Genomic DNA, 24,000 nt, shown 5'->3' on the forward strand with positions numbered 1-24,000 from the left:
TGTACTTTGAAGGCTTGTATTTGAGGCCGATTACATCACAGCAGCGAACCGCCACCTGTCCCGTTTCATATGCTGCTTCAAATGAAGTCTTCAAATGCAGCCTACTATTTGAAGGCTGCATTCCCATCAGGGGTCGCCACAGCGGATCATCTGTTTCCATCTGCTTGTGTTTTCTGCGTCTTCCTCGGTCACTCCAGTCACACAGGCATGTATGTCCTCTCTCACAGCATCCATAAACCTCCTCTTTGGCCTCCGTCTTCTCCTCTTCCCTGGCAGCTCCATCTTCACCATCCTTCTTCTCCAAATGTATAACGTCTCTCACTCTTCAGGATATAGTCTACTTCCCAGCATGCATTTGACATCATGCCATAGCAGCAGCAACAGGAGAGCAATGGCGGAGGAAAACACTCACCACAGTAATACAAATATTACTGTTGTTGTGTCACAGTTATACAATTCTTTTGCAGAGAATGTAGTTCTTTGAAATCGTTCAAATCTGTGTCTGTCTAACAGGGGCACGGTAGCGCAGTCGGTAGCGCAGCTAGAAGGTCCTGTGTTCGATTCCTGCCAGGAACGCTGGGGGCGTGTCTTCTCCTCCGCGTCATCAGTGCCCATGCCCTAGGTGGGGTTCGCGAAAGGGCCTTTCTGTGCGGAGTTTGCATGTTCTCCCCGTGTCCGGGTAGGTACCCTAACAAAAAACATGCAGTACTCCCCCTGGTCAGCCGGGGTGCCTGATTGAGGGGAAAGGAACTGGTTGGAATAACGTGTTCCTTCCACACGCTACGTCTTACCAGGGAAACGGTGATGAGAAGCGGCCTGCTCACTTCTCGCATTGAAGGAAGCATGAGCTCAGTTCGGGGCTCTCCCCAGGCTGGCAGAGGGAGAGTAGCGCCCAGGATTACAGTTTAGGCAATTAGCACTGGGTGAAAGAAAACGGTTACAAAAAATCGTGCAAATGTGGGCCGAGATTGTCAGAGATGCGAGGTCCACATCACTCAAGTACCCCGAGAGCAGCCTTATCTCGGCTTGTCTTTTTGAAATTTGACCCTGGTTTCGATGTCTTTGTAATGGTTAAACATGAGATATCATTTGTTGTGGGTATAATATACTGTAATTTAACAAACTAATCTTTGGTTTCAACTCTTTTTGGTAGATTAGATATGGCTCTGTTTAATATTTTGATTGGATGCGTTTACTTTTATTCAAGGGACATCTGAGGAAATAGGAGCTCATTCTCTGGTGACGGCAGCAGGACTTTCTCCAAAAAGTAACATGTTTATTAATATTAATAGTGCTTGATTCGTGTTCTTTATAATACATAATGTTGTGCATGTACTCATAACGGATGTCCAGACTCATATTTGTGTGTGATTTGTGTCTGATTTACATTATGTGTGAATGTAAATATCTTGTCAAATCTTTTTTTGTTTTGGTACGCAATGTTTTCAAGCTTTTCTGCCATTATAGTACAGAACCTATAATCAAGAGTTTATATTTATTTCATAAATAATAATATGTTAAATAATATGTTATTTATTTTATTTGCTGTTAATATAGTGACAAATTGACTGAAACACACACCCAGCTCATAGTGCATTGACTTGCGTGATCACGTGACCTCATAAGTGCAAATCCTCCATAGACCTGTCCCAGTTATCAAGGCTCTGCTCCGGCCTTCACATCCTTCGTAGGATGCTCCAGACGCGGTCTTTGCAGGCTGCAGCCTTCAGAGTACGCAGAACCCTCAGTTGGGACATATCTTTTCTCTTTTTTTTAATCTCTTTATTACTTTTTTGCAGACAATAAAAACAATAAATTGTGGCAAGTAGTAAAGACAAAGAGGTACAGTATGTCATTTTCTGACAAAAAACAACAACAACAACAATAAAAAAACAGACACAAAAATTAAACAGTATTAACACATTGAGTTCCAGAGGTTTTTTAAAACAGGGTACAGCCAGAGCCAGCGTTTCTTACCGTTTATTTATCTTTTTAGAGCTGCAAAAGCCACAAGGAGGACCCGGATGTAAACAAAAGGTGTCTGCAGCGATGGCCAAGGGTCCCGCCTAAAAACTGGAACAATAACATTTCTACCGCGATTCGCCATTGCAGAGAGATTGTGCGTCGAAAAGGGCTGGTTTTGACCACAAAAACAAGATATGGAGATCTGGACCTTTTTCTCAAGATCCCATCATTGGGGCGGATGCACGTCCGTTTTTTTTTGGTGACATCACGTCCATTCCCTTTTAAAGGGTCCTAGGATCATTCCTAAGTTGCATTAGAGCGCCCTCTTGTGGAAAAAAAACTAAACGTAATATACGTTTATGTCACTCCACGGGTGTATTAGCAAAAACGTAATATTATGTTTTTGGCACTCATTGTGTTAAACATCAATGTCAATGCTAGGGGCTATCACGATTACATATTTAAGTTGACGATTAATGATTTATGGTTTGTGGCATTGGAACATAATGAATAAAAACTTAATTTCTGTTTCCTATTTTTTTTTGCCAGAGCAGATATGACAAATAACTTAAATATATAAATAAATTACTGACATATTTAATAATTTCATACTTTCATTTATTTTTTCAAATAACAGAATTAGCTGATCTACAAGATTACAACGCATCACAAAGTGACATGTTGTAAGCTTGTTGATCTGCTATTTCTGCTATGTATGAATATTTTCCAACATGGAAACAATTATGCATCTAATTGATTCTGAATCTAACTGTTTGCCTACCGTAGTTAAGCCTGTAATCAAATCAACCTACACAATCAGCCTATAGGATGTCATGCCCCTTTAACTCTGAGTGTAAAAAATGGAACCCTTATGGGTCCATTTGGTTCCATTTGTACTCTCTTGGAATTACAAATGGATAAATGAACACTGAGGATTTTCCTATGTACTGTATAGTACAGTAACTCACTAATCACTATACTCTCACAATCTCAGCTGTACTCACCATTTTAACACCTCCTTCACATCCAGACATACAGACAGACAGAAACCTCCACAAACCAGGGAGCTGAATGAAAGCTCTCACCTCTTGCGTTCCTAGCCGGAGGGCTCTCCTGGCCAGGCGGCCCGGCCCCCCCATCTCGGCCCCGTCGTCCCGCGGGCCCCAGCAGCAGATGTAGATGTGGATGAGGTGGTTGTTGAAGGTCAGCGCCGTGGCCTCCATGGCGTCGGTCACCGGGCCGTCCAGCAGCCGGATACCTGCATCACACGTCACAAGAAAGGTCACCGAGGTCAGAGTTCAGAGTTCACACACACGCGCACGCACACACACGCGCGCACACACACACGCACGCACGCACGCGTGGAAGGAGAGGAAAAGTACACAAGTATTGGCATCAAAATATACTTAAAATACCAGAATTCAAAGTACTCATTATTCAGAAGGTCCCATTTCACAAGTTTTCAAATGTGTAAAATGTATAAAAGTCATGTGAAAAAAGCAGATAAAATGATATAGGGCTAAACTGGTTAATGTTAATGTTTTGTAAAAATAATACAAATCTGCAAAGTAACTAACTAAAGTTTGCAAATAATTGTAGTGGAGTAAAAGTACAATATTTGCCTCTGAGATATTGAAAATGTAAAATGCTCCAGTAAAGTAAAAATACCCCGAAATTGTACTTAAGTACAGACTGTACAGTACTTGAGTAAATGTACTTAGTTACTTTACACCACTGGTGATAGGGAAGTGTACAGAGGCCTGGTGAGAGAGCACAGTATGTCGGGGGTATACTGTACTTATACCATGCCGGAGGCTAGACCGTGGCAAGGAAAACATCAGCGCTCAGCAACAGTTGTAAAGTATTAATACGCCTTCCATTCAAACCACTGAATACTGCATGATACTAAAAGTCAAACAAGCGAATAGTGAAAAGTGCCCCCCCGTCCCACCTAAACCTAGGTGTTAGTATGAATACAGATTAACCACTTCAATGGCCGCCCTATTTTGGGTGAAACTGTCAAATTTTGTGACAATTGTCATCACAACATGTGTCTACATTGTAGATCAGCTATTTTCACTGTGTCATACAACAAAATATACAGGCTTCGTTGATTATATTAATGTAAGGTGTACATTAATGGAACGACTTGGAGGTGTTGCCCTAGCAACTACAAACATGGCCACTGTAGAGTGAGTGCTCCTGGCTCACCAAAGACGGATCAAACTGTCATACTATCAAATACAAATCAAGATTCAACAACTACACTACGTACGCCTGCTGTATTTCTCTCCTCAAATGTGTTCAGAAACATTTTGTATTGGATTGAATAAGACTTAGGCCTAAGGTGCAGGCTGTATAGTGTTTGGTAGAGGTTAAGGGTTGTGTATTTACCTTGGCATGATGTAACTCCAAAGGCAGATAAGAAATCAAAATGTGCTAAAAGAGTGACTTTGAGAGCTGTTTCACCTTACAATGTAAGTCAATGAGGAGCATTTTGAATTCTCAATTTCTAATCAATGGAGCAATTATCTCAGATTTCTTGTCCACCTTTGGAGTTACATCATGGCAAGGTAACTACACAACCCAAACCTCTACCAAAGTGGTCTTGCCCTTTAAAAATGCTGCCACATAACACCCGTTTAGCTGCACTTCATTGGCTCCCTGTCAATTTTTAGAATTAATTTTAATCAAGGTTATTGTCTCCGCCAGGCCGAAAGGCATGGCGAGAGAGTATGTTTTACCCTCAGTCCGTCCGTCCGTCCGTCCGTCCGTCCGTCCGTCTGTCCGTCCGTCTGTGGACAGCTAATCTCTGGCACCGTTGGCTTGATCGTGGCGAAACTGTGCACACACACTCCCTGGATGCCAATTCATACCCTCTGCCCCAAAATTTTCACATGGGCTTGTTATAGCGCCACCAGGAGGCCGCTTTTGGCAAAACACCTTTTTTGACAGTACTCCTACAGAATTTGTCCAAACGTCACGCAAATCGGTACACAGTATCTCTATAGTCATTAAACGAAACGGGTATTTCAGATTTCTCATATTCCATCCTGATTGGCTAAAAATGTCTTCCAAAGTTTGCAGGAGTGCTCAGTTTTGCACGAAATGCCTCAAATCATGAACACAGCATGCAATTTCCGTGAAATTTTGCACGCTCATTCCCATTAGGCCGAGGAAGAACTACCATTTGAACATTTTCAAATCAACCTCATGGTGGCGCTATAACAGGCCGATTTGTGTTTTTACCTATAATTGCACCGATCTGTGTAAAACTTTGTATGCACACTCCCTAGAGGTCAAGGAAGAACCTTTGCCCTGCATTTTTCACATCTGCCTTTTATAGCGCCACCAGGAGGCCGACTTATGTAAAACACATTATTTTATACTACTCCTTCCAATTTAATCGAAATTTCACTGAAATCGGTACACATGATCTCTATAGTCATGTGATCACGACGGATGTGTTTGATTTTACATATTCCTTACTGATTTGCTAAGATTGACATCTAAAGTTTGCATTATTGGCTTGTTTTGAACAAAATTCCGCAAATCATGAACTCACCGTCCAATTGTGCTCAAACGTTGCACGCACATTCACACTATGTTGAGGAACAAATGCCACCCTTTTAACATTGGCCTGTTATAGCGCCACCAACAGGTCTAATTTAGCGAAAAACATGTTTTTAACAAAATGCCTCAAATCATGAATGCAGTCAGAGGCCGATTGTCGTGCAAGGCCTAAGAAGAAATGGCACCCTTTTCACGTTGGCCTATTATAGCGCCACCAGGAGGCCACAATAGCCTACCTGACCTGGCGGAGACCTGTGCTCCGAGGAGCACTTTTTCTAGTTTTATTTTTTTTTTTAAATCTGGCTAGCCCTGATACATCTCACTGAACTCTTGCACCCCAGAGCGCTGAGGTCTGCTGACGAGCTGCTCCTGGTTGTTCCCAAAACCAGGCTAATAGGCAGGGGTAACCGTGCTATATGCTGTTGCTGCCCCCAGGCTCTGGAATAGCCTACAGTATACAGTATGTCTGTTTATGTGTGTTTATGTATGCTATGTGCGTATGTGGGTGCACATGCATATCCATGCTGTCGGATGGAAACCTCATGCTGTTTGTACTAATCCATATGTATTGTTATTATTATTATTATAATATGTAATTAACCCAGGATCTGACGACCCGATTCTACAAATGTCTTCTAAATCAGTAGTTCTCCCACTTTCAAGATTTTTCAAAAATGTTCAAAAATAGCAGATCTACAAGCTCACAGTAGATCTTGTAGATCTGCTATTTTCACTACTTTTGTTTTGTGCGACACTCTTGTGCATTGAAGTACTGTAGGGCATTATTTCTTCTATAATCTTGTACGGCACTTTTGGTCAATTCCGATTGTTTTAAATGTGCTTCATGAATAAAGTTTAATTGGATGTTTTATGCTCTAGGTTATAATGGGTTTGTGAATGTTCTCGTCAAAATGAGATCAAATACATTTATTTTTAAAAAAGGACAGCAGTAGTCAGTTGGTGGTGGCAGGGGTTATTATTATGTTTACTAGAAGTTATATAAAGGAAGCCTGTTTGTTGTGTGTGTGAATCTATAGTTGTAACCCCTGTTGTTGCAAACTTCAACCTCTGTGTACCAATTAGGTTGTGTGTCGGTGTGTAGGCATCAACCCACAGCTGGAAATAGCCTCTGGCTAATAATAATGGATTGGAGTTTACGTGCTCTTGGTGGTGAAGCGGTGTGAACATACATGTAACGTTGATTGGACCAGTTACAGCCAGTTCAACATGCTCTGTAGGTTTGAGGTGGTCGTCATAGAAATGAAGAGATGAGAAAGGAAGACAAATACACATTTGTGCGATCTCTCTCTCTCTCTCTCTCTCTCCATGTGAGTGTGCTTACGTCAGTGTTGCACTTGCATGCGTACCTCAGTGTGTGTGTGTGTGTGTGTGTGTGTGTGTGTGTGTGTGTGTGTGTGTGTGTGTGTGTGTGTGTGTGTGTGTGTGTGTGCACGCTTGTATTCATACAGTATCTGCTCATAGATATGACAGGCCACACACACACTGACTGGTGGCTGTTAACCCTTTGCCAACCCTATTTAACAGTTCATTCTTTTTAGTGGGAGCTCCAGTAATGGATTTTTTAGTGTTGGCTGTTACAGAGGCCAGGGATGAATGAGCTGCACGCACGCACGCACGCACGCACACACACACACACACACACACACACACACACGCTTACACGCACACGCACACACAGTTCCTGTTGTGAAATCAAACATCTTTATTGGCCAGACTAAGATATGCTATTAAACGCCAATTAATGGGGGAGTACATGATTTGTTTGAATAACGAAACTCTCAGATCCAGTGGTGGAAGAAGTACTCAGGTTTTTGTTTTACTCAAGCAAAAGTAGCAATACCACAATGTAGAAGTTACAAGTAAAAGGCCTGCATTCAAAGTTTTACTTGAGTGAAAGTACAAAAGTATTGGCATCAAAATGTACTTAAAGTAACAATGTTTAAGTACAAAAATGTTGTCAAACTGTTTTGAAAATAGCCGCGTTGCAATGCGACACATTGTGCGGTCGAAAGGATCGTCTAATTTCTAACAGCTGGAATATAAAATAGGGGTTAAGTGGTTAATTTATGTTTTGTATTAATCCTATATATCAAAATTGGCTTAAGGGAGGACCGGCGGGTCGGCCTGTTGGCCCGCGGCCGGACCTCTGATGTCACGCTTATGTCACCATGACTCAGCTATACCTCAATGTGCAAAGTAACTAGTAACTAAAGCTGCCCATTATTTTTTGTAGTGGAGTAAAGAGTACAATAGTACCACCATATGGTCAGTATCAAGTACCAAAACATTTTAATACTCAAGTAAAATAAAACTACCTCAAAAGTGCACAGTACTAAAGTAACTATAATTAGTTAAGTTTCACCACATCTGTGATCAGTCCAGCTTAAAGCTCACTCCTCAAACCCAGTGGTTCTACGTCTGTGTCCATGTCCTGATGAACGTATAAAAAAACAACAATCCATGTCATGAACCCTGACCTCTGGGCCCTGGTTTGTGACCTGTAGTCTTTGACCTCACTCCATTTATCAGAGGTTGATGAGAGCTCCCTCTAGCTAAATGGAGGAGGGGGGGGGGGGCAGCTCAGGAGGTTGAGCAGCCGGCCTTGGAATCCAAATTGTCCAGGGTGGATCCCTGGACAATTCCTGGCTGCGTGTCGATAATGTCCTTGAGCAAGACACTGAACCCCTAATGTCTCCCGAGCAGGTTGGTGCCTCCAGGGGTGGAAAAAGTACTCAAATGTTTTACTTTTACTAAAAGAATAAATACTGCAATGTAGAGTTGCAAAGTAGAAGTTCTCTGTTACAAGTAAAAGTATTCAAAATAATTCAAAATGTACCTGAGTGAAAGTGCAAAAGTACTGGTATCAAAATGTACTTAAAGTACCAAAAGTAAAAGTAGGCTCTGGCTCTGTAAAAGATAATGGATGGTTGACCCTAAGTCTGAGTTCTGTGGTTGAACTTTAGAAGTACTGTATATTTGGAAGGCACGGTTGTTGTGAAATTGCACTGCATTCATTTACATACTGCACTGTAAGGCAGCTTGCAATGTCTTGTCTATGAGGCATTTCCTTTCCATGCATACAGTAAATAATCAAGATAATCCACATCAGGAAATCATGATGAAGCATGACCAACCAGTTTGAATAGAAGGATCTCAAAGCATGTGTTTCTGTCACACTAGCTTTGCTAATAGTATCGGGGTACCACGGATGTAATGCGGCCTGAAGATGCAGCCACTCATAAACTGAACACCTCAGAAATCTCACATTTTGCTGCGTCCCACAGCAGAAATGCTGCCTGCTTACATAGCATCGCAAAGCAGGAAGTCATTAACATTCAGAATGAAATGCTAGTGTCTTCGTTTGGCCTTCATTTTGAAGGCGGCATCAGAGTAGCATTCTCAGGGTAGGATATCACACAGTTCTGTCAGAATAACATCACTTATATTTGTCAAATGTGGTATTTTGTTTTTATTTTAAGCTAAATTACTCCTTTTGGAGTGTATTAAACACTCCAATAGTAGCTTCCTTGAACACTAGTGAACATTTGTAACACAAATCTTTCCTTCTGGGGGTCCCTGGCAAAACATATTTTCAGATGGCCAAATATCTATCAATTTCGGGGTCCTTGATGTGAAAAACCACTGCTCCAAAGTATCCAAAAATGCACATAGCCACTGGCACTGGCCACTGTGTAGAGTTCTGTATCACTCACCTCCGATCTTGGCATTGAAAGCGATGCCCACTCCACAGTAGGAGTTGTTGGCCTCCATAGCAACCTCCCCTGCACACCGGGTCCCATGGCTGCAATAGAGGACCATCATGAGCTGTCAGCCACTCACATACAATAACACATATCAATGCTGTCGGGCACCAAGTGCCATGCTATGCGCTTGTAGATCTGCTATTTTTTGCAAAATCATGAACATTTTGTGCAAATCTTTGAATATATATTTTTTCAAGCGAACATTTGTAACTCAAATCTTTGCTTTTGGGGGATTCTAAAAATGTCTTCTAAATCCTTAAAGGTTTTTGAAAAAACGTATGTTGATATAATCAGTGGTTCTCAAACTTTTTAACGTCAAGGGCCCCCAAAATGGTATGTATTTTGGCCACGGGCCCCCTTCTCAAAATATGTTGTTCCAGGGACCACGCAGAAGCAATAATTTGAGTTACAAATTAAAAAAATATATATTCAAAGATTTGGTGCCGCGCTACGAGCTTGTATATCTGATATTTTTGAATAGCCAAAGACATCTAAAATGACACAGATGCGTTCCCGGATTGAATGGGTTAATGCTCTACTTGATCGTAGGCTACTACAGCGTCGCACAAAAGTATCAAAAGTAGCAGATCCACAAGCTCGTAACGCGGCACGAATTCAACACGTTTTGAGCTCGTCGATCTGCTACTTTTGCTGTTTTAGATCCTTTTTTGGAGGTTTCCAACCGACAGAGGCGGTATATACTACCAGTGGTACCGCACTATTGTTTGATACTCTGAGATCAATGTGCCCAACAAACTTAGATTTATGTAGAAAGCAGTTCAGCTTGGTTTATTTAGGATTACTCCAAAAAAGGCCTGGAGGGTTTAAGAAACCAGAGGCTCTTACTGTATTTACCAGGCTTATTGAGTGGCTCTCTGAAACATAATGCCTATTTTGAACACTGTCATTTTACTATATATAAATCATGCATTACCACTTGACACCCAGCATCCCTATTCTGGGGGAACATTAGCCAAACATAGTTGATCGACAAGCACACAACGTGTTGCGTCGCGATGCGTTGTGAGCTTGTAGATCGGCAATTTTTTAGCAAGGACATTTGGTGTGTATAGACAGGAAAAAAGTAGTCCAAGTACAGAGCCAACTCCAGGTCCAGTTTACTAAAAGTCTAGTGAGAGAGGGTTTAAGAAACAAAAGGATAGCAGGCATCATCATTACCCATTCTCCTCATCCCTGTGAGGCATGGGATCATGAGACAGGCCGTGTGAACCGCGCAGGTCCAGACTGGCACAGGCCTCCTGGCAGATGGGACGCAGATGGACGCAGACAGGCAGACAGACAGACAGACAGACAGACAGACAGACAGACAGACAAAATGAAATGGAATGAGCACAGTGCGATGCAATACCATGAGCACACGACAACACAGGGCATGAGAATGAGAGTGACACGATGAGGAAATACTGAAAAGTCCAGTTATAATATAATATCTAGAGGGCGGACTGCCCCGCCACTAGCTATTCATTTCAATGAAAGTTGCTCACAGACGTTTGAAGCACCCGGAAGAAATGCTCTACTTCTTGAGCACCGAGCAGCGGCGCACTATAGGGTTTCAAAGAGTAGAAACATGCACAGTGGCGTTTTAAATGCGGAAGTATATTGCATTCTCAGATTTGACCACCAGGCAACGGCCGCGTCACTGTTTCTACCGTGGTTCTGGGGGGCTTGACTGTAACACGACAATCTAGACTGTCATTGTGATCTCCTCCTCTCTGCAAGGACAATCACTTCTACGCCACTGAGGACTGTGTGCACACGTGTACGGTGTACTATCCGTATACGTACATAACTTACGTTACGTAAAGTAGATAATTGAGACATTTGAGTACGAGTGCAAGTGTACGAGTGCGTAAGCAATGCAGGCGCGCCGTGTGTCCGCCTAACAAAAAACTCACACATTGAAGTTCAACGTGAGTAATGTTTGCCAGAGTGTAGGGGTTGCTATACGTCTTGTGGAGCACGCGACCGCAATTACAGCGCCATAATAAAAATGAAGGGAACACATCTCTCTCCCCGTGCCCTCCGTCTCCCTCTCTTTTCCATTCAGACTGGGCTTTATCACTGCCACGCAATCTGCTCTGACAAATTACATGTTGGCCCGCTTGCTTCGATCTGCCGGTTGGATTATAAATGACAAGGCAGTGGCAATCAGCGCTCTGCCACTCCACCGCCAAAACACCATGCGGCCGACAGGGCTCTTCAGCAGCGTTGCCAGATCTCGCGAGAGAAACAAGCAACCTAGGTCTATGAAAACAAGCCCCAAAAGAAGCGACTATTAGGGTAAGTCAGTCAAACTTTACTGTCGTTTTAGAGCAGTGGTTCTCAAACATTTTCATGTCAAGGACCCCCAAGTGAATGTATTTATGTGTATGTATTTTTTTCCAGTGACCCCCATACAAGATTTGCAGTAATGTTTCAAAAACATTCCAGATTTAGTTTTTTACTCAAGATCTTTTGAAAATAGCTGATGTATATAGGGCTAAAGTGGTTAAACTGAAGTAAGCCTTCATAAGCAACTACACTGTAGAAACAAGACCCCCCCCCCCGCCCCCCGAAAGAAATAAAACGCAACCTGCAACGTGACTTTGCAGAAAAACAAGCCCAAAGTCGCTTACAATAAGCAGACTTGGCAACACAGCTCTTAAGTGAAACACAGTAAAGCCAACCAGCCAACCAACCCTGAACCGATTATAAATGCTTATAGTGTGCTTACACTGCAAGTGTGCTCATCTCCATGCAAAATTGCTACTGTGGATTGATGGAATTGCATAAACGAAGTTGTTCGCTGGGTTTTTATGTGCTTGAATGTGTTTTTTATTCTACGCACAGTAATTCATGTCAGGGTCAGTTTGTGGTAGAATTTTCAAAAGGGACTTCAGGTGATGTGTGTCAAGTTACAGTAAGCTAAACTGTAAGCTAGAGCAGGCAGTCACTACAAGTTGTAATCCATGCTTGTCCAAGCGACCTTGGCCAGGGGCTCCCTTTTAATAGAGATAACCGTCTCAATGGGACTCACCTGGGTAAATGAAGGAGACATGTTAAAAGACCTGAAAGCATGCAGTCACTGTAAGCTACAGTAGCGTTAGGCCGATGAGGCCGATTCTAAACATGTCTTCTAAATCCTAACAGTTTTCTGAAAAACGTACGTTGCTATATCAGTGGTTCTCAAACTTTTTTCATGTCAAGGACCCCTAAAATTATATGTATTTGCCCGCAGACCCCCATCTCAAAATATCTTGTTCTAGGGACCCCCAGAAGCAAAGATTTTAGTTAAAAATGTTCGCTAAAAAAACACATATTCAAAGATTTGCACAAATTCTCTAAAATATTTCTAATATAGCAGATCTACAAGCTCATAGCGCGACACTCGGCGCCGCGCTATGAGCTTGTATATCTGCTATTTTTGAATAGCCATACAATATATATGGAGTATATATATATAGCTAAAATCTAAAATGACACAGTGTCAGTATGCGGTGTCAAAAGACACATCAAATCCAACTCACTCGATACCATCCCAGGCAGATTTGACTTGATCTGAGCTGTCTATACCGGTTTATAAAAACTCAGGTTGATATCAGCACAACATGCAGCTATGCTATTACCTGACTCCACTGGAATGATGAAGAGGAAGTTGTAGCGATGGACAGGTTTTTACAATGAAAAAAAACAACAACAATAACAAACGATAACAACACAAGACAAGTGAATTATTTTAGTATATACTCACAAAGTTCCTCGTCAAGTCCTTGTTTGTGTGATCAACACCTGTTGAGGAGACAGAAAGGATCGATTTTTTTAGGAGTGTTTTTCTTTTAAATCTTTGCCTCGTACCCCCTACTTCCATGCTGTTAGGATGGATAACAGCAACCTGACAAGAACGACAAATCCTCAAGCCTTGTCAAAAGCAGTAGGCCAGGGAGTGTAATAGTCAATAAAATCCCTCTTTGGAAAAATCTCTCTTTTCATAATAGACGTTTGTCAAAACCAAATTTCATGTCATTGTACCATTTTGAGAGGGTACATTTATGTCTTCCTGTCAGTCTTTCCCTTCTCTATAGTGGTCCTCAAAGTGGGGTCCGGGGACCCCTAGGGGGTCTTTGAGGCGGTTCCAGGGGGTCCCCAACAAAATTACCTTATTAACCTTATTTTCTAACCCTGGCACAACATGTTTTCAGATGGTGGTCCGCGGCTAAATACATACAGTAATATCATTTTGAGAGTCCTTGACATGAAAATGTTTGTGGGGTCCGGGAACCCCCAGGGGTCCTTAAGGGGGATCCAGGGGGTCCGCAGCAAAATCAGTTAATATAGTGTCACAATCTATTCAAAAATAGATCTACAAGCTTGCAGCTTGTACATCTGCAATTTTTGATTTTTTGGGGGAAAATATTGAAAATGATTGAAATTCTTTAACATAAATCTTCTCTTTTGGGGGGTCCCTGGCACAAAACATTTTCAGATGGGGGGGGGGTCTGCAGCCCAAACATAATATAATTTTGGGGGTGCTGAGAACCACTGTACTCTACTGTATCCCTTCTTTCTAACATCAACGGCCTCACTGCCCAGGAACATCTTTAGCTTCTCTTTTATGCACCCCCCCTCTTCTTTCTCCAAACCAGTCTCCATTCCTCCTCCCTCCCTCTCTCTTTTCTGCTCCCCTCCTCCACTCTCTCTCTCTCTCAGGGCTCCTGTGGTCTCTGTGAGAGAGAGACGAACGAATGAAGGCCCCAGGAGGGCCTCGCCTGCTCTGCCACACGTCACTCACTCACATTTTGCACGCATGCACACGCGCACATGCACATGCACACACACACACACACACACACACACACACACACAATATTGTGTACGTGTGTGTGTTACTATTACTATACTTGTGAGGACAGCGATTTCATGAATGCGTCGTCACATTTTTTGGCGATCTACAAGCTCACAACACGTCGCAGCGCAATGCGTTGCGAGCTTGTAGATCGGCTATTTTTTGGTGCATAACACTGAAGCTTGACTATAAGTAAATGTATTTAAAAAAAAGGCATAACTCTACCTAAGCTCCAAACGTCAAATCCTAATGCTGAACCCAGCCTGCATGTTTTGTATAATGGCAAGCCTAAAAACAAAAAACTAAATCTTGTTTTTTTATTTAAAAATTGTCCTCACAATGTCTTCTTTTTTTATCAAATTCTACTATACTTGCGGGGACATTTGGCCCCTCACAAATATGGTAATACAAGGCACACAAAGACACACACACACACACACACACACACACACACACACACACACACACACACACACACACACACACACACACACACACACACACACACACACACACACACACACACACACACACACACACACACACACACACACACACACACACACACACACACGCATGCACGCACACACGCGGGCGCGCACGGGACCTGCCAGCCTTTGTCCCAAGCAGACAGTGCCTCAGAGTTGCCATGACAACGTGCAGTCGGTAGCACGGCGGAGGCCTGATTGTGTTCCGTGTGAGTCGGGATGGAGCACGGATGGAGCCCAGGGTGCAGCAGAGCCCAGGCGCTCCACGCTAGGTCAGCCCGCTCTACGTCCTCTGTGTAACCTCTCATCGTCCGCTGTCGGGACTGAAAACCTCCTATCTCCCATGTTTTAAACCCGTTTAGACCTGTTACACCTACACCTTTTCAAGATGGGAGACGCCTCTGTGTCATTTTAGTTGTTGCTATATACCAGTGGTTTTCAACCCTTTTCATATCAAGGTCCATTATTTATTCGGCGTTCGAGCCATGGACCACCATTTGATGAGATTTAGACTCTCAGACCCAAGACTTGGTGTTGGTACCATAGGAGAGATAACAGGCTAACGTTCATCAAAATTAAAATTCTTCTGCATTCTCTAATTGGGTAGACTTCTTGTAAATTAAGTAATGCAGATGTTTAACATTAATTTAACTCTTGAGAGCATAAAATTAAACATTTGGTTTCATTTGGTTTGATTTTACGCTCTCAAGAGTTAAATATCTATGGTGGTTCCCGAAACACTGGTTGAGAACCCCTGCTATATATCGCTGTTGTCGGGCAGAAAATCTCCATATTCAAACTTTCTGTTTTCTTTCTCTACATTGACGCCCTATTGGGTCATACTACAGCGTCACACAAAAGCATCAAAAGTAGCAGATCTGCAAACTCAAAACGCGGCGCGAAGCGACGCGTTTCGAGCTTGTAGATCTGCTACTTTTGCTATTTTTTTATTTGAATCCTGAAAAGTAACAGTTCTGGACATACAGTATGAGGTTTACACCCGACAGAGAGACGTCATGCTTTATTCTCTCTCTCTCTCTCTCTCTCTGGGTCCATCTCTTTGTCTCTGTCTCTCTCGCCCCATGACATATTACCTTCATATACAATAAGATTTTCAAACAAAAGCTCTCTCTCCCTCTTCTCTGCATATTTCAATTTCTTTTTCGGTCGTTCCCTTTTCTTATTAAAGTCTTGTGTATATACGTACAGTATGTATCCTTATTTGTGTCGTTTCACATTTTTTTCCCCTTCTTGTGTAATCTCTCTTTCTTGTCTTTTATTGAATTCTCCATTAGGCCGTTCATTAATTCTTAATTCTTATCGACTCGCTTGAAAACTAATACTCAGAAGCATTTTCTGAAGAACGTATAGCCTTCCAACATAATAACCAGAACACAATGGTAGCTGGCAGGGTTAAAGCCCCATTTAACCCATTAAGACCTGGAACGCATCTGTGTCATTTTTAGACGTATTTGGCTATTAAAAAATAGCAGATATACAAGCTTGTAGATCTGCTATTTTTGAAAAATCGTGAAAACGTGTGCAAATCTTTGAATATATATATATTTAACTCTATATAACTCAAATTGTTGCTTCTGGGGGGTCCCTGGAACTAAATATTTTGAGATGCGGGTCCGCGGGCCAAATACATATCATTTTGGTGGTCCTTGACATGAAAAAGATTGAGCACCACTGATATAGAACCTTAAGTTTTTCAGAATACTGTTGGGATTTAGGAGAGAATCGGTTAAACTTCGGTCGTAGAGTCATGTATGGACCGTGTCCCGTGGCAAAAATAGATCTTGCAGTACAAGCTCACACCATGCCATGTTACGTGTCATACTGCACTGAGTATGTACATTCTTATCCTGTATGACTGATGTGACGTGACATATTTGTCTACTTTCTTGTCCCCAAATCCAGCATCATCTATAGCAGTGCGCTACAGAAAAAAAAAGATATTCAAAGATTTGCACACATTTTCACGATTTTTCAAAAATAGCAGATCTACAAGCTCATATAGCGTTGCACTCGGTGCCGCGCTATGAGCTTGTATATCTGCTATTTTTGAATAGCTAACGTATGAAAGGTTAAAGTGGTTACAATGATTGTGACGCTATATTAACTAATTTTGCTGGGGACCCCCTGGTACTCCCCCAGGGACCCCTGGGGGTCCCCGGACCCCACTTGGAGAACCAATGATCTATAATACTGTGTGTATTTTTGATTGATTGATTAATTGATTGAATTGATCAAAATGTACTTAAAGTACCAAAAGTAGAAAGTACGCATTGTGAGCTTGTAGATCGGCTATTTTCAAATGGCCGAAATGTATATATGGCTGAAGTGGTTAATGCATGTTTTGTACTAATAATCAATCTACAAAGTAACTAGTAACTAAAGTGTTCATATGATTGTAGTGGAGTAAAAGTATAATATTTACCTCTGAGATGTAGTGGAGTAGAAGTAAAAGTACTGAAAATTGTAAATACTACAGTAAAGTAAAAATACCCCAAAATTGTACTTACGTACAGTACTTAGTTACTTTACACCACTGCGAAAACAATTGGCCAAGTTCGGGGGAATATACTATAGATGCTCGGCTAAACCAGATGCACCGTGGCGGAATTTAACCGGTGGTGGTGGGCGGATATACTTTTAAATATTCATGTAAAATTTTAGGATGCCAGGGTTAAAGTTGTTAACAGAAAACTCAACAGTGAATATTCTGTAGCTTTTCACAGATTTACACTGCTACGAGCACAGAGCCAGTGAATGGGGTTGACCCTTAGTGGATGAGAAGACCACCGTTACATGTACAGCCGTGCTATTAAGTGAAGTGAATTACCTGTCTGCAGGAGGTGACGGAGGCTGCTATATTAATCCATTAAGACCGGGAATGCATCTGTGTGATTTTTTAGATTTCTTTGGCTATTCTTGAAAAGAAAATTGTGAAAATGTGTGCAAATCTTGGAATATATATATATAAAGCAAACTCTTGTAACTCAAATCTTTGGAACAAAATATCTGACAAAATGCTCGCTTTAAAAATATTTTAAATTCAAAGATGTGCACACATTTTCAAAAACTTTCAAAAATAGCAGATATACAAGCTCATAGCGCGAGCCGCGCTATGAGCTTGTAGATCTGCTTTATTTGAAAATAAAATTGTGAAAATGTGTGCAAATCTTTGAATATATATATTTTTAAAGCGATTTTCCCACATTTTCTCTAAAATAGCAGATGTACAAGCGCATAGTGCGGCACTCGGTGTTACGCTATGAATTTGTATATCTGCTATTTTTGAATAGCCCAAAGAAAGCTTAAAATGACACGGATGCGTTCCCGGTCTTAATGAGTTAAGAGAGTTCAACCTTGTTTCAACTCAATTATAAGTAAGACACCTCCAGTGTGTACGCGACTGAGCGCGAGCACGCGTATGTGTGTGTGTGCACACGTGCGCGTGCGTGCATGCCTGCAAGTGTTCAAGTTCAGTGTGTGTGTGTGTGTGTGTGTGTGTGTGTGTGCCTGCGCGGGTGTGCGGGCAGTGCGCCGTCACAATCGCTCCTCGCGCACACACAGCGTGGCGTCGGCTTTAAAAGGTGACACCGTCACCTCTGCAGGTCGGCGACGAGACGTCACCGAGAATTAACATCAAGCCGCTCAGGAGGGAGTGATGTAACAAGTAGAGGGAGGGATGGATGGATGGAGGCCTGGAGGAAAGAAGGACTAGGACACAGAATCTGTGTGTCCCCCCCTACACTCCCCCCACAGACAAAGTGGGTCTCCCGTGGGTGTGTGTGTGTGTGTGTGTGTGTGTGTGTGTGTGTGTGTAAGACACCAGTAATGATGATACGCTCCAGTGTGTGTGTGTGTGTGTGTGTGTGTGTGTGTGTGTGTGTGTGTGTGTGTGTGTGTGTGTGTGTGTGTGTCTGTGATTATGTGTGTATACGTGTGTACACGCATCTGTGAGTGCGTGTGTATGTGTGTGTGTGTGTGTGTGTGTGTGTGTGTGTGTGTGTGTGTGTGTGTGTGTGTGGGTCTGTGTGTGTGTGTGTGTGTGTGTGTGACACCAGTAACGATGATAGAATGTGGTGTGTTGGTAATCATCCTGATAATAGCCGTGTCTGACAGTGCAGCCCCTCTGCCAGCCTAATGAAGATCTCAGCGGCTTAGTGGAGCCAAGCCAACACACAGCTCAACTCTATAGGAGACCAGAGGCTCAGGATGCATGTGTGTGTGTGTGTGTGTGTGTGTGTGTGTGTGTGTGTGTGTGTGTGTGTGTGTGTGTGTGTGTGTGTGTGTGTGTGTGTGTGTGTGTGTGTGTGTGTGTGTGTGTGTGTGTGTGTGTGTGTGTGTGTGTGTGTGTGTTTCTTGAGTCGCGCTTTGTCTGGTACTTCCCCACTGAACCTATATAGCGCCATACCCAGGAGCTAAAAACTCCAGACGGCATCACTCTTGGTGATCTTTGGTAAACACAATCTTCTCCATCACAGCAAGGTGGTGACCCTACCGAGAAGAAAGACCTCAACAGCGTGGTGTAGAAACGATATGGCCATTAGACTAATGCCCAAAAGAAGAAGGAAAAAAGAAGCAATGCCACCCCATGAGACATGTCAATAGAGTACATTGTGTGACGACATGGACCCAGAGCAGTGTTGATTTTGACAGCAAAATTTGATTTTGTTTTAGTCACAATCTTTTGAATAAAATTCCATTTAGTTTTAGTCATATTTTAGTCAAATGTTTTTGTCTAGTTTTAGTCGACTAAATATCATAAGATTATTGTCGATTAAATCTACAGTTGATTTAGTCGACTATAATGCATTTTGGCGCTGCCTTGATGGCGTCGTATTGGCTGATTTTACACCTGGTTGCATGCTGAAAATAGCCGCTCTGAAAAGTTATCATCGTACCTTTTTATTTAGTTTTCGTCAGTGAAAAAAGGAGGTCGACGAACATTTTTCGTCATAGTTTTAGTCGACAAAATCAACACTGCCCCAGAGTAGCCTGATGATGTAGGGGCAGCGGTGGCTCATGAGGGAAGAGCCTCCTTTCCTTAAGTTCAGACCTCTAGGTACACCATCGCATCTGCTCTGCCCCAATAGGGCTTTTGCAAAACTATGTAAAAGAGTCTTCGACAATTCTGATTCTAATTCTGCTTGCAAAGACCAAGCTACTGCTCAACAAGGCAGTTGTTTTGCCCACTCTTTTATGTGGTGCAGACTGAGACTTGGGCTACCAGTAGACATACTGTACGTCCTGACCTACATACTGTACCGCCAGAGATGGCTGTGAATCATCTTGTAAATCAGCTGAAAAGAGAAGCGCACTCTAACTTCAGCGTTCTCGAGGAAGCAAACACAGACAGGATTGCTACCACCATCATCAAACACCGGCTGAGATGGACAGGCCATGTAATACAAATGCCTCTTTCTCTCTCTTTCAAATGCCATACATCTTCCAACAGGTCCCGTGCTCACAACTAAATACTGGCCAATGAGCTCCTGGAGGTCAGAAAAAAAGCATTTCATGGACAACATCAACCTCAAATAATTACAGCAAACCGGGAAGCCCTTGCTCAATACAGAACCACGTAGATGAACAAGACATGAAGACTACCTCCACCACCAGGCTAGTTCAAGACAGTGGGTTGCACACATCCAGTTTGTTGCTGGTGCTGGACACAAAGTGATAGTTCAAAAGAATAAAAGACCACACAGCAGCATTTAAACAGTTACATTGTAAAGCATTTCGGCCACAGTTGGCCTTCATCACCTGATGAAGGCCAACTGTAGCCTCGATCTCCAGGCTTTTATTTTCCTTCGCGTTTTGCTCAAAAATAAGAGTCTGGACCAGCCTGTTAGACGTTCCTGGCATAGGAAGTGTTTCATTTCCCCAACCAACCAGAGTGCAGTGGGCGTCGCTTCAAATGCTGTGACGTCAGGGCTCTCAATGCTGCACATTGGGGGAGGAGGAGGGGCATGGGGCGGGGCGAGGGCTGACGGACAGATCGGTGAACCAATGGGATCTTGCGGAATTCTTCTCCGGAGATTTTGAACCCGCCCCTCTAGACCAGATATCAGACGCGCTAAGGCAGCCTAGGCCAACTGTGGCCAAAACGCTGTAACTTGAAACTTTTCTGTGTTTTAAAGTAAACTAAACACAATGCTGTTGTGCAGACTTTTATACCTCCACCAGGCTGCCAGAGTCAAACAGCAGAAGGGTTTAAAGTAGGCTGGTAGGGTCTGGTCCTCTGTACCAATAAATGATGCAAGTGCCAGTCCACAGTACAGAGAAAATGGGACAGCTGTCTGCCAAAACCCACATACAACCCACCACAATCGCATTTCCAACCAAAAACAAATCTGCTATGGCAGGCAGTCGTTTCTTGCAAATATCTCCCATATAAAATGACAGATACCGTAAAGTACGTTTTTATGATTCATGATGTTCGGTATTCACAACAAGCTATACGACTGCGATGGATTGTTGGCATAATGACGGTGTGCATGCATGCACGTCTTACTATCTAAACACATACCGTGCTTGGAAGGGTGCATTTCATTTAGTGTTCCCGGATAACCTATATGCATTTTATTGATTGACTCTTTTGCTTTTATGGAAAAAGAAATCCTTAGAAGTTATGTTCTATCAACACATATATGTTTAACTCTTCTTTCATTTGTGCCTAGTTTTTAGCTTGAATTTCAAAACTGAATAAATGTTAAGATTTTGAAAGTTTTGTCAACAATCACAAAATTATTGCGGCACTTACTTAAATAAAGCACTTGCTATACTACAAGATGTCAAGTATTTCTCATTTCCTAGACCATACAGGAGATAAAAACTGTAAGGGGTGTTCAGGGGTGCATGAAGCTGCTGGTGGTGGGAGGAGAGAACAATATGAAGTGATGAAGGTTGAACTTCAATCTACTTTCACCCCTGAGCAACAGACAGAAAGGAGAGGGTCCCCACCAAAAAGGCTCCTTAGCACCTTACATCAATGGCCACCCGCCTGGCAAGAAAGTTTGTGCTTCCAGAATTGACCTCTTCAGTCATTTGAGGACCCACAATAAAGAACCCCCAGGAGTACCATCGTACTTGACTTTGACCTCGAGTGATTGCCAATGATGATGATGATGATGATGACGTGTCGTGCCCCGAAAATAGCAGATTTACAAGCTCACGTAAGCGTCGTGTCAGCGTGCCGCCTGTGAGCTTGAAGATTGGCAAATTTTCGGCGTTACGGTTATAGGGTCAAAAACGGCAAAAAAGGCACTCACAAAATCGGTGTCCTAAAATGTTGAAGTTCTCATAAGAATAGTGATACACGTGCGTGCGTGCGTGCGTGCGTGCAGTGCACCTATACTGCATGCAAGCACATGCCTGCTTTTGTGCATCTAGTGTATGCGTGCAGGCGCCTGCATTTATGTGTATGTAGGGCACAGTTATTATACAGGTAGCTTTGAAATATTCATTAGTGAGGACTAATGCAAGAACTATGCAAGAAGGGAAAGATTACAATTTGTTTTAGTTTTTACATAGATGGGGGGCGCAAAGATGATTTTACACGCAATTCTATTTCTATTCTATATTCTTTATCTATCGTTTTTGCATTGTTCATTTAACACATTAACCGCCAAGAGCGTAGTCCTACGGTCCATTAAATCCAACTGTTAAGCGCCGAGAGCGTAGCCCTACGGTCCGGGTGCTTTTTCCTTTTTTTCGATTATTATTATTTTTTTTTCAATTTTCGACACGGACCATTTCAGTGTAACACCACCGGAAACGGAACTATTTGCGATCCGGTTTTGCCGATCCCGTCGGCCTCCATTCTAAAGCGCACACTAAAACTCCATTTTCTTCCTTGTAGTTTTTCTCCTCGGTCATCACTGTTTAACATAAACCGTAAACAGGGACATCTGCACAATGTTTACAAACAGTGCATTGCGCATTCTTAAGGATTTTAACGGGGTCTATGGCGACGTGAAAAAAACAAAAGACAACAATAAAACCTTGACACTGGTGAGTACATTATGAGATTAACCTCTGGCGGTGGAAGTGTTAAGGTTTCTTGTTGACAATTTTTCAGCACCTACGTAAACTAGCCAGGGTTAGTTTTAGTTAAAGGATGACTTCACCCATTTTCAATCTTCATAATAATTGGTCTACAGAAACTACAGAAACCAGTGACATCATCGTTTTTTTCAAAGGCGATTTTGATTTTTATTAACGCGAGAACAATGGTTTCCATTATAGCATGGTAACTTTCCAGAAATAGAATTGGCTTGGATTCCTCCATCAATGATGTCACTGGTAGGCAGGTTTCTGAACTGTCCACAGTCCCTCCTCTGAGACACAGACTGAGTAGACAGAAATGGTACCATATTATAATGAGCATTAGTGAGGACCAATTATATGAAATAGGTTGAAAATGTGCGAAGTCGTCCTTTAACTAATAACACTGGCATGGGGGAGTGCATGCATACGTGTGTGTGAGCGCGTGCGTGTGTGTCTGCGTGTGCGTGCCTGCTCGCATATATATATATATATATATATATATATATATATATATATATATATATATATATATATATATATATACACAGTATATACAGTATATATATATATATGATATATACACATTTAACAACATATATATGCGCACCACAACAACAAGGGGCTCAATTGCAGCAGGATAACATTGCTCGTTCAAGTGTAAGCGAGGTTGATCAAAGTACAGTACAGTACGAGAAAAAAATAAGAAGCATGGCACTCACACAACGCCACGTACACATTGGCATAAATACATAGAGAAATGCACACTAGCACACTGTGTAAGTATGCAAGGAGACATTCACGTCCCACAGCTAGATGGAACACTGTAGGTGGTGCAGCCAATGTAAAAGCTGCTATGAATACAAATGCTTTGAACCTGGCTGACCCAGTGCAGATTGTGTGTGTGTGTGTGTGTGTGTGTGTGTGTGTGTGTGTGTGTGTGTGTGTGTGTGTGTGTGTGTGTGTGTGTGTGTGTGTGTTAAGACGCAGCAGCAGCAGTAGCAGCAGCGGCGGCGGAGGCTCTATCTCCTAGCGCTCCCATATTCATGCCGGTCCTCAGGGTCAAACTCACACAAATCAGACACAGAGATGCGACGGAGGCCATTTTGTGCCGACATTGAGTCGTGCCGGAGCCGCGGCTGAAAAAATGAGCAGACATCACTTTAGAGAAGGAGGAGGCGGAGGAGGAGCCCCCCCCCCCCCCCCCCCCCCCCCCCCCCGCCCGGCACACCTGGGGCTCCCCGGTGCCTGCTCTCATGACTTGCCCCTCACACGCACGTGCGCG

At 42.6% G+C, this 24,000-nt stretch overlaps 1 protein-coding gene across 1 annotated transcript in view; it reads right to left on the bottom strand.

Moving 5' to 3' along the window:
- Positions 1-24,000, bottom strand: part of LOC311041854 (endoprotease bli-like) — a gene marked incomplete at both ends in the record, with an annotated part of 263,748 nt that overhangs the window by 101,706 nt on the left and 138,042 nt on the right. Inside the window, 4 exons of the mRNA XM_084052339.1 lie at positions 3,051-3,223; positions 9,273-9,361; positions 10,503-10,582; positions 13,075-13,112. Coding sequence (XP_083908465.1) covers positions 3,051-3,223; positions 9,273-9,361; positions 10,503-10,582; positions 13,075-13,112 — 380 coding nt within the window. The remainder of the gene's footprint in view (positions 1-3,050; positions 3,224-9,272; positions 9,362-10,502; positions 10,583-13,074; positions 13,113-24,000) is intronic.

The sequence above is a fragment of the Gymnoscopelus microlampas genome (assembly GCF_963454915.1).
Source record: "Gymnoscopelus microlampas genome assembly, chromosome: 3".
Classification (NCBI taxonomy): Eukaryota; Metazoa; Chordata; class Actinopteri; order Myctophiformes; family Myctophidae; genus Gymnoscopelus; species Gymnoscopelus microlampas.